The sequence below is a fragment of the Aptenodytes forsteri genome, unplaced genomic scaffold (genome assembly GCF_000699145.1).
Source record: "Aptenodytes forsteri isolate BGI_AS27 unplaced genomic scaffold, ASM69914v1 Scaffold217, whole genome shotgun sequence".
NCBI lineage: Eukaryota > Metazoa > Chordata > Aves > Sphenisciformes > Spheniscidae > Aptenodytes > Aptenodytes forsteri.
Genome location: NW_008796222.1, coordinates 2,518,105 through 2,529,893, shown reverse-complemented (window position 1 = coordinate 2,529,893; position 11,789 = coordinate 2,518,105). Strand labels below are relative to the sequence as shown.

General features: G+C 36.8%; 1 protein-coding gene across 1 annotated transcript in view; it reads right to left on the bottom strand.

Annotated features, from left to right (window-relative positions):
- Nucleotides 1-11,789, bottom strand: part of TBC1D32 (TBC1 domain family member 32) — an 89,562-nt gene that overhangs the window by 14,681 nt on the left and 63,092 nt on the right. The window contains exon 26 of the mRNA XM_009289179.1: nt 5,351-5,434. Within this exon, the coding sequence (XP_009287454.1) occupies nt 5,351-5,434 (84 nt within the window). The remainder of the gene's footprint in view (nt 1-5,350; nt 5,435-11,789) is intronic.

The window sequence follows — 11,789 nt, the reverse complement described above, 5'->3', positions numbered from 1 at the left end:
AACCTGAAATTTTGGAACTCAAAAACCTACCCCCCCCCCAAAAAAAAAAAAAAAGTAGGTTTTTTACTTACTCTTCAACAGGTACCTAAACATTGACACTGTCAGTGGGCAGGTGCCCAAGCAGTCAGTATAGAACTTTATGTTTTGTCACTACCTATCCTCTCTCCTTCCGATGTCCTTATGAAAGTTTTCTATTTTAAAACACTATTTAGAGTTGGGGCAGAGCAGAAGTCATACATTTCTCACTATATTCTCTTCTGCCATTTTGCTACCATTTTTTGGTGGTGTCATCTCCTCCACCAGGCTACTCATCTAGAGCACTTCTGACAGTCTGAATCTCATATTCGTTGTTAGAACTGTCTATAAAAAAAATCCCATTTCAAAGAAAAGCATTATTATTGTTGGATTTGAACTGTGAATGGAGACAATGTAAACAAGATCCAAGAACAATTGCTGGAGAATGTTGTTGGTTTCTCATCACAGCTAGGTAATCTCATGTGCAATTCCACCTTGACTATTCAAAGTATCTGTTATGTCATCAGTATGCTTGTCATAACAATACAAGATCAAAATATTCATATCCAGAACTTCTTTATGTATTGGTCATCACAAATACTCAAGCTATTTTCGGCAGCAACATCATTAAGAATGAACCACATTTTCAGTCCAGTTACATATAAACTGGCAAAGGGCAAAATGCTTTTTGCTAACAACATCTTTAAAGTGGGCACCCATTTTTAAAGAGGTGCATTCATCAAATGCCCTTCATTCTCCTTCCCTTTCAGCTCAATTTGGGGTTGTAGTCCTGTATTTCTCATTTGCTACTCCTTCTGATCAGCTCTATACTGATAGCTTCCCATTGGTGTTTTTAAAGTTTCTCAGTCCATTACCCGATCCACCTGACCCTTAGAAGATTAAGAGCTCATTAAATGGTAGAAAGTTCCTATGAGATTTTGTTCAGCTGGAGAACTAAGCCTCATCTAGAGAAGGAAAACACCGTGACATTTGACTTTTACGGCTAAGACCTGAAATCCCTGAGGTTCTGCCCCTTTGGCAGTACATGGCAGAGCTGTTTCAGAGACAAAGTCCAGTGGAAACAGAGAACTCAACTGCAAGGTCATCTGCACAGCCAGACCCACCAAAAAAACCAGCTGATCCTGAAAGGTCGTAGCATTCCCAAGTTTGGGCAATCTGCAACACATGGCGGAGATCAATCCAGACACCAACATATTAGATGACTCTGCAAGTGGAATTCTTTGAGAAATGGGTTTGTTGGAACCTTGAGAAAACTAATACATTTCCACAAAGCATTTATGTTGCAGTGAACTGGAATTTGCTAACAGGAAGAGCAAGTGGCTATTTTAGGAACTTCATATCCCTAATGCGTTATGACTATTTTACTACTACAGCAAATTTCAGTTTCTTGCCATCCTATTGCCTATTACAGCTAGACATCAATGATTTGGTTTTCAGTGTTTTGGATTTTTTTAAGAAGAAAGAAAAATAAAAGCAAACTAGAAAGTATTAATTCTGGGAAAGGGGACAGACAGAGTTCATTATCATTTAGCATACATATTGTATATTATTTTACTCATCTGAATCCACATCACAGCCGTAGCATTGCTGCTAGCAGAAAGTAAACTTCAAGTAAGAGTTGTGTTTCTGTTTGTAATTAAACACTGCAACTGCATAGTGGTTTATCAGATATTTTTCCTTTTCTCTTATCTTGAAAATGGTAACAGCCCAAACTAATTTGATTTTTTCATAGTTGCAAATTTTATAATAGACTGAAATCCTGAGGGATTCTACAGCAGATGGATGACTGTGTTATTCTGATTACAACTACCTACGGGTTTAGAAAGCTGTCATTTTTTAAGATAATCAATTTCTCATTTCAAGAAACATGATAAACACTGAGTATCTATGTATTGTACTGAATCCACTCTCACGAAAATTGTGGCTTCTCTTCATTAAAATTAAACAACTATTAGAAACTGTTTTTCAGTTCCTCAGACCTGAATTTATTCAAGAGAATGGTGGACACACGCAATTGCCAAGTGCAAGTTTGGCTTACTTAGATGTGCAGCTAGAAAGATGCATCTGGAATATAGTTTACCTTCTAACAACTCATTAGCTTTACCTAATTCAGAAAAATGTCTCTACTGTAACAGCAGTTTTAGGATTTAGCTTAGATAGCACTTAAACACACGTATATGGAAAAGATACTGTGAAATAACATGGCATTCAGTAAGTAATTGTTCTCCTTGGAGAAATTCCAACCCTTCGCACTCATCAGCAGAAAACCCTGGGAAATGTATACAAATCTGATCAATCATTATTCAATCTGTGAGAAACCTAATTTTAAGTAAATACGGTCTGATAAAGATTTGAGTGTGTTTTGTTTGTCCCTTCTTACAAACATAGGAAGTGTAATACAGACTTGGGTTCTCAAAGCGCATTCTCTATCTTCATAGGCATGCCACACTGTATGTTTTATGATGTAAAAAAGAACCTGAAATGAGTGTAAATTTAGCTATATGACTGATTCTTACAGTCAAGCCCTTTTACTGTTCCAGAGTGAAGTATGATCATAGATTCAATTTTAGAGCCAGATTTTTCAGTTTCATGTCAATCACGATGAATTTATTGGTCTAAACTAGTTTCCCTGAACAACACTCATTGCTACACCTGTCTGAAAAAGGTGCTATGAAATTTTAGTAACTTTTCCTATAAAACTTAAAAGAAACCCTTGATGAAACATATGCTGTTCGCCTGAGCAACACTCTTTCCTCTCTGTGATAATGGTACTGCTGACAGGGAAAGAAAGCATTAAGACACCACCAGCCCTTTGCCGACTTTTCACATCAGTTTCTTACCACCAGACTACTGACTGTCCCTGAGAAGGCTTCTCACTCTCCCATTTCCAAGCTTGTCTTCATTAAAGCACATGGAATAGCAAAAGCATTTGCAAATGAAAAATGTTCATCAGCCAACCCTTTAAATTTTGGAGCTTTTATTTGAGAATTGAACAGGCAAACTTATCCAGAATTAACGTCCAATAGTGCCTGTATAAGACTGAATGAAAAAAACATTCAGAAAATACAAAAAGGAATGTCATACAGACTGGGTTGGTTTATCATGGAAAGAAAATCTGTCAAGCTCAAGAAAATCAAGAATTGAGGCTTTTACTATGTTATCTTTGTTTTGTTTCTGTACCTATTCTTTGGGATTTTCCACTCTAAAAAAATAATTTAATGTATGCAATTGTCACAGGATTTTCAAAACTGGTGTTTCTTCACAGTTGGGATTAAATTTTAGATAATTAATGTAGCCTTGTTTCTTTTCCCAGTTTATGTACTGAGCATGACATCACATGGTATGGAATGTTCCTTTGGCCAGTTTGGCTGTGCCCCCTCCCAGCTTCTTGTGCACCTCCAGCCTTCTCAGTCGGTAGAGCATGGAAAACTAAAAAGTCCTTGACTAGTGTAAGCACTGCTTAGCAACAACTAAAACATCGGTGTGTTATCAACATTGTTCTGGTCCTAAATCCAAAACACAGCACTGTACCAGCTACTAAGAAGGAAATTAACTCTATCCCTGCCGAAACCAGGACACACCTCCACCTAATCAATAGTCCATGGTGGAATCAATGAAGTAGAAGATCCAGGTTCAACCTTCCTGAAGTTGTTTTAAATCCTAGCTTTGAACAAAACATCGAGAAGAGTGGATTGAAACTAAGGTATTCAACATCTAAGTGAACAGAGTATGGACAACTGCTTTCCTTCATTACAGTTCTTCCACACTAGATGGAAGCACTTAGCTGTTATGATTAAGACACAGCAGGATGCTGTCATTGCTGGGCAAGGCATCCGCTTGGAGGTTGCACAGTTAGATGTCTGTTCCTCCACTAGTTAGTTTTTGCTTTATTCAGACCAAGGGGGTTTTCCTGTTTTTCTAACAGAAAACACTAAGATAACCTTGAAAAGTTAGGTCTGCGGGCTATACTGTTCTCCAAAGAAATGCGAGATAGGCATTCCCCAAGACAGAAAAGAAAACTACACCTGGGCCTCCCATATCATTGGAGAATGTGTGATACTTGGAACTGCAACCTAAAAAGAGGGATGTACAGAGAGGAGCAAGAGGGGCAGTCTAGTTGTCAAATAAATCATTTACATCATAAAGTGATTATGTGGGCTTTTAAAGGAACCATCAAAATCCTAACTTGAATTGGGAAGTGTCAGAAATATGTAAATAGCAAGTCTTAGGAGTCCATGAAAAGATTTTTATTGCTCATTATGCCTCCTGAGAAGTTGAAAAGTAAATGACAAACTAATGCAGGACAACAAAAAACCCTTTAGGGATCTTTTAAGGAAAAATAAAATAGTGACAGAAAGAACTGTCGCTTCAGCAACTCTGTTCGTTAAGCAAAGAGAGAGATTCTCAAATAAAATTAAGAGTATTCCATTAGCAAGCTTTCAGAAGGTAAAGGCCACTACATAAAAGAAAGAGGTCCTCAAAATTACTAAAGGGGTTTTATGCTTTGAAACTTCAAAGGCAAGTCTGAAGTCTCCAAGGACACTATATTCGCATCCTATGGATGTGAGAATAAAGTATCAATATAAATAACAGACTCTCCCCAAAGCAGGCTTGGTTCTCCAGAGTTAGTGGCATAATAAGTGCTCTAAATGAGTGAACTACAACCTAAGAGAAAAGTCCTAGACAGATAGTAAAGAATGAAAGTGCATTTTCCGGCAGATATTAACAATGCTTCTAAATCTTCTAATTTTGCAAGTGCTTCAAAATATTAAAATGTATTACTTTACACTCAGAATAAATTAACTTTATCATTCATCCTTTATTCTTGGCTGTAAGCATGACATCTGTATAAAAATAACACTCAGATTACTCTGCCAACAATAGCAATTCTTTAATACATATCCTTTACTGCAATATAAATTGCGTACCTTTGTGTTGATTATATATTATGGGGCTCTCAGATGGTGAGCCAGATTGCTTACACCATCTTAAATGTTCATGCCACCACCTTTGCAAATCATTCTATAATAGGTGTCAACAAATACTTTGAATCATACCCTCACCTGTTCTGCATCTCCATCTTTCCATTACACGTACAGAAATGTGAAAGCCCATCACTAATAATTATCTGTACTGTTTACTCAAGCACATCATCTTTTGCTCCAAAGTGAGGTATTTCCCACCAGTTAAGTAATGAATTTCTGAGCTGTTAAAGAACATTTTAAACAACCCCCAAAATGCTACAGATACATTCAAAAGGAAAGTAATTTAAATATGAGGAGGCTGCATGGCAATAAATTATTAGGAAACTGACCTTTATAGTTTCCTGTGCTGAAGTAACAATCCAATCGGCTTTCAGAAAGATGTGACACGAACTTTTCCATTAATTCTGCCAAAACTGCAAAAAGTAAAAAGCCATTAAAACATTAGAGGCAATAATAAAATGTGGAACTACATTACCTAACAAAATGACAATATGTGAGAAACTAAAGCTATTTGAATTCCTGCACGTTTATTCATGGTTTTATGGGGGAACAATTCAAAGCGTGCATTGCGCTTTTGCATTCCTAACACCATTCCTAACTTAAATTAAATTTTAATAGCTTTACTGAGAATAGATTCAGTGTAAACGGAAAGAGAATCCCGTATTATCTTTATATCCTCCAAGGATTACTTCACAATTTGTTACACGGTTTCAATATGAAATGAAAATTAACTACCATTAAACTACAATACCTTACCACATTTGTCTGTGTATGTAGACAGGAAAGAAAAAAAAACCCAAAAGCAAAAAACAAAACAAAACAAAAACCAACAACCCACACACAACAAAAAACCCACACCACCCAAAATGATGCTAACAAAAGTAAATGAAGTTTTAAGTGCTGTTTCAAAAAAAAAAAAAAAACGATATAAAACCACCTATGCCATCACAAGATAAAAATTATTCACTTTAAATTAAGCAATAGAACCATTTCCTTTGGGAAATTCTGTATTTTATGATTAGGAGCATTTCCTTTGGGAAATTCTGTATTTTATGATGACCATAATGTTCTTATTCAGTTCTTGCCACGGAACTTTGAGTCTGCAGACACTGCACAGATAAATCAGATGCTGACATCTGGTCACTATGTAGGGAATTGTATCTCCCACCTTAACAGGATGTTAGCCAGGAAGTTAGCGAGAACTCTCAATGACAAATCATTAGCAAAAACTGTTACCGATTCCTCAATTCTGCAAGTTTGAGGCTACTGCAACTGAGCACACTGCCACCTTACAGGTTTAAACAAAGGATACAAGGAAGCCTTTACGCATGCTGCACAGAGTAAGCCCATATTGAGATAAGCCATATTAAGAATTTAAGATAGCAACAATGAACATTTTTTAGAAGTAAATGCTATCCCAAAACAGCTGCTGTTGTCATGATAAACAGGATTTAAAGAACAGTGATATAACCTTCTTTTCACAATAACACAAAGCAAGGGATTGTATTTAGAGAGTAACAAGTGCTGCTACCCATGGGATTTCCTGTTTTAAGGCTGCATGTTACCATTTCCTTGGCAGCACCTCGATTTAGTAACACTAAAGCTTCAGGCCCTGGTCCCCCATTCCTGCACAGAACTCCATGCACCCACAGGTGGTTTTGCTGGTTTTAGACCAAATAATTCCACTCCACCACTTTAGCGGGTAGCTGTACGAACAGTTGTAGCAGCACAAATAAGGCATAATCATCTGTGGTGGAGGTGGCAATGGAGAAAGCTAGAAAACTCTTGAACCGGCCTTGCTGACAGGAAAACTAACACAGGAGACGGCAGTGCAAGCTCTTTCGTGCGTGAGGAGGAGGAGGAAGAAGACAGAACCTCCACCCACAGTCTGATGCTTGTTATGCCAGAAAAATAATGAAGAAAAAGATATCATAAAGACAATTAACTCTTCTTCCAACCTTTTAAGCTAATATACTGACATTACATAATGATTTTTTTTTTTTCTTGATTAGTTGTCTAGAACATTTACAGAAATTCATTTACACTGAATGAGTCCAGAAGAAGTTTTTAAAAGGTTGAGTTTTGGTAATACTATGTTGATGGGTAGGGCAAAAGGGAAAAGAAGTTTCACTACAACAGCTAAACATGGATTTACAGTTAGAGTAGCCAACTCAAACAGTAACAAAATTAATTTTGTATTGCAAAGGACTACTAAATCAAAACAAAAAAATTACATGTGTAATTTATATTCTTATGCATTTTTATGGAGAGAAGAAACTGCTAATTAAACATAATATAGCTATTTTTAATCATGGTTAATAAACCACATGGGGCTAGCAAAAAGCAATTTATTTTATAGAAGAGTAACAGTTTATTCATTTTGTGAGAATAAACAGAATAAACAATCTCACTAATCTTCTCTAATATGCTTAGTGGAATTTGGTCCACAAACAATATAAGAAATATTTGTGTAAAATGAGAAAAGGTGTCTATACCTGGAGCTGTAGATAGCAAAAAGCAGAAATTAAACTTAAAATTTGTTACTAGCTAGATGTTTACTGTATGACTACTATTATTAATATTGTGATTACTGAAATATGCCATGCTGTAATAACAAACAGGAACTATGTTAAAAACACTAAAATACCACATAATTCAGAAAATTTAAAACCAAGTCAGAACATTGTACATTTCTTTCCTTTTTGTTGGAAGGCATCCACATGCTTGATCTAGCAGTCGAATATTTCAGTTCAGTGCTTGAGTTAATGGGAGAAATGACAGCTCAACTGCTAAGCAATTTTTTGAAACTCAAGCACTAAATTGATTTCCACCATTTGAAAGTATTTATCTAAGTGCCTATCAGGATCTTTGAAAGTTTTTAATCAAGTTTGAGAGAGGAAGACATACATAAGAGTTTATCAACACAAATTTGGTTAATACACAAATAGAGGGTTTTCACAGGATGTTGTCTCTTCCAAAAGAATGTCCATGTGAAATGACAAGTAGTTATTTTAAATTTTGTCTTTTAATACTAAATCATTTAGCTGCCATGTGGACACTCCCTGAAAATCTTTATAAAAGTGGAAACTGGCTCAGTGATTTTTCCTTTAACTGGAAAAGTGGACAAAAGAAATTTAGGAAATTTCATTGCATAGCCCAGCCGGTATTGTTGTGAAAGCCCACATTCTCATGCAGAGGTTATGTTCAGAGATAGAGATTAGTGTTGTGGCCTACCAACTCAGTGAAAATGTTCATTTTCTTAAATAATGGTAGCTTGGCTGTATTAACATTGAAGTTTTTAAGAGACTGGCAATTACCTCATGCAAATTTAATCCACACATCCAAAATAAAGAGAATTTAAATTTAGGAGTGTGTAAACATATACAAAGTAAATGAAAGGGTTTTAAAATTCCCTAAACGATTGCGGTATGCTCATAAAACAGCTGAATTCCTGCAGGACTTTTTGGGGTTTTTTCCTTGAAGAACTAATGTACAAAAGGAAAGTAATTGAAATGGCTTCTAAACTGCATAAGAACACTGATTAAAAAAATTCATGTGATTAAAACTGTTTTAATAGGTAACCACCATGAGAGGTTATCTAATTCCTACTCTGAAAGGTTTAAGAAAAAAAGGTCAAAAACGGTGAAAAGCATCAGATTTTTTTAGATCCTCTAATATAACTAGTGTTACTGGATCATATTCTATACCAACTCACAGATGCTTCAGAGGAGTTTAAAAGAAAAAGAACTTTCTTAAGAGTAGTCCTACTTGCCTTGTGTTAGAGGTTAAAAATTCAAGAGTGAAAACGTGGGACAGCCGACGACTTTGTAAGAGTAGTGTCAAAAATTTTCAACTTCATCAACCATATTTCAGTTTAATAATCTATGAAAAACACAGTTGGCAATTCCCTTCTTAATGGCAACAATAAGGAGGACTTTTTTGAATTCCTAAGATACTGGGAGAGACTTTCAATTATTGTACATTGAAATGGCAAAGGAACAACCTGCATTTTCTTTGAAAAGAAAAAAACAAGATAATAGAAATTGGACAGTGCTTCCATTAGAGATGAAGGTTGCTTATTTATACCAATATACAAGTATCTTCTTTATTAATGCCTTTCAAATCCTAATCAAATGTCCTAATCTTCACACACATGCATGCACGTTCTCATGCACTCACACTGCTTACAGGATATTCCTTTGGAAGTTGCTGCAAACTGGTTTGGGGGATAGATTAAAAGTTTTGATCTGCAATTGTTCTTCCCGCGTAACACAAAAGACCCACTGTTCCACTCTAGTTCTGAAACAAGCCTCCTCAAAAAATTAAGTAAGGACATAAAAAGGTAAACATCTTTTTTGTATTATTCTAAAAACCTCTTTCGCAAATGAAGTATTTTTAAATTGGTCATATTAAAAAATGAGAGCAGACCACATGCAGAATCTAGATCTAATTGAGTGATCTTCGAGGCAGAAGATTTGGTCCACATTTAAAAAGATCAAATTGAGCTTAGAGAATCTATGTTCTTCTTGCAGAGAAGAATAGGCTCCTCTGAGGATCAATTCAGAATGGAAATCTAACGCAGTTACCCTGATTTGTCTTTCTGAAATCACAGCCTAGAGAATTCTCTCTCACACACTTAACAAGAGAGCCTATGGAAGACTACTACGCAAGACTAAAGTTAGTCAAACCTTCTTTAGCTGGACCTAATGGAGACTGAAATTTAAATAATTTTCTCCTTAAAAGAAGGAACAACATGCCAGTAACAGCTCTAAAAATGTAGTATTTCATTGTCTTTGAATCCAGAAGAGCCTTTTCAATAAAAACTAAAGTCCCTATTATCTATACTTCTGTATACAAGCAGAGTGGTGACAACTGAGATACCCTCCTTGTTGAGATTCTAGTAGCTGTAATGTATACCTTGATATAAGATACATTTACAATGCCTTACTAGGCTATTTTGATAAACTGCCAAAGTTTAGCATTTTGGTGTCCTGAATAAAAAAAACCCACAACCACACACAACAGTCATACCTACTGAAAATAGCCATCTTTTTGGTTCTTCATCCCATGGGGAAAGTTCTGCAATTACTTTCAACTTTTTGCAGCAATTGCTAAAGGCTGTAGCACCCAAACGTCACAATGACATTGCCTCAAAGGATCATAGTATTTTTCATCAGCATGTTTTGACAGAGCTACCTCAGATGATGCAGAGCTCACAAAGCACTAATAGATCGCAGAACACTGTGTTGATCATAACCGTTTTGCTTTCATCAACCATTCCGCTTGTAAAAAATGAAGAAAAATCCTGTGTTTTCCAGTAAGATCTCATGAGCAATTTCAAGAGCTGCGATGTTTTTCATATCTTTGAAGTCATCAATAGTTGCTGAGACTAAAAGAGTAACTGCCTGAAGATGAAAATTACCTTAAAAAAGAAATATGCCTCCCACATGTATTTGTTTGTTTGTTTAAGAGAGAACATTTTGGAGGTAAATTAATAGGCCCGAAAGAATATTGGTAATCTAAGTGCAGATTCCTGAGAGAGATATGCCATGGAAACTCTGAATGACTCCATGGAACAAGTCACTTTAGCTGAGTTTACTACTCCTATCCATATCCACAGATGGATATAAAGCTTGAAGAGAACGATTAGGATTTGGGGACTGATTACCTCTCAATTATGAAGGGAAGAATGTTAGCATATGATTATATGATCTCTGCAACACCCTCAATTTCTGTTACTTAGAGTTTAAAGTCTCCTAAAAGAGGAGAGGATTAAAGGCATTGAATCTGCCCAGACAGGAAAGAGATCAGCTGCTGACACAACACTAACTAGGAACAGATAAAAAAGGAGTTGCTGGGTCTGAAAACAACAGAAATGCCTTCTGCAAAACCTGAAGGATGAGAAGGAGGAAACAACGGAAAAAGGCATGGATGAAACAGTCAAGCCAAGATCACTGGTTCAAAAAAAATACCTCTCATTCATGTGCATGATTTGAACATGCAATATACTAAGCCTAGATCAACAAAGCCCAATAATTTTCTACATAAACCTAAGCTATTTCTCAGAGGAGTTGATTTGCCTGTTTCTCTTCCTGCCAAAGCCTAGATGCCAACACACAGAAAGCTCTTATCTAGATGTACTAAAGATGCTTCAGGGAGGCCACAAGCATTGCAAAGAGTAATCCAAAAGAGGCCAAGACTTAACCTGACCAAGGGCTCTATCCGTGGTTCTCTAGCTGATCAAAGTGACGCAAAGACATATGCAAAGACACTCAACAACAAGGAGCTATATCCCTAGCATCCACAATTCTGTGGCACCTTTATAGAAGGAATGACTAGAAGAATGCCTTTGTCTTAGCTTATTGTGCTTAGAGCAATAGAATGTAGAAGCTGGTTGTCTACAATATGATTTGTTTTAGATGACCAAGAAAAATCCCACACTTTCAGTCCTGCCACACTAAAAGACATACAAGCCTGAGGAGCGTTGATCTGCTCGAGGGTAGGAAGGCTCTGCAGAGGGACCTGGACAGGCTGGATCGATGGGCCCAGACCAACTGTATGAGGTTCAACAAGGCCAAGTGCCGGGTCCTGCACTTCGGCCACAACAACCCCATGCAGCGCTACAGGCTTGGGGAAGAGTGGCTGGAAAGCTGCCCAGCAGAGAAGGACCTGGGGGTGTTGGTGGACAGCCGGCTGAACATGAGCCGGCAGTGTGCCCAGGTGGCCAAGAAGGCCAATGGCATCCTGGCCTGTATCAGAACTAGTGTG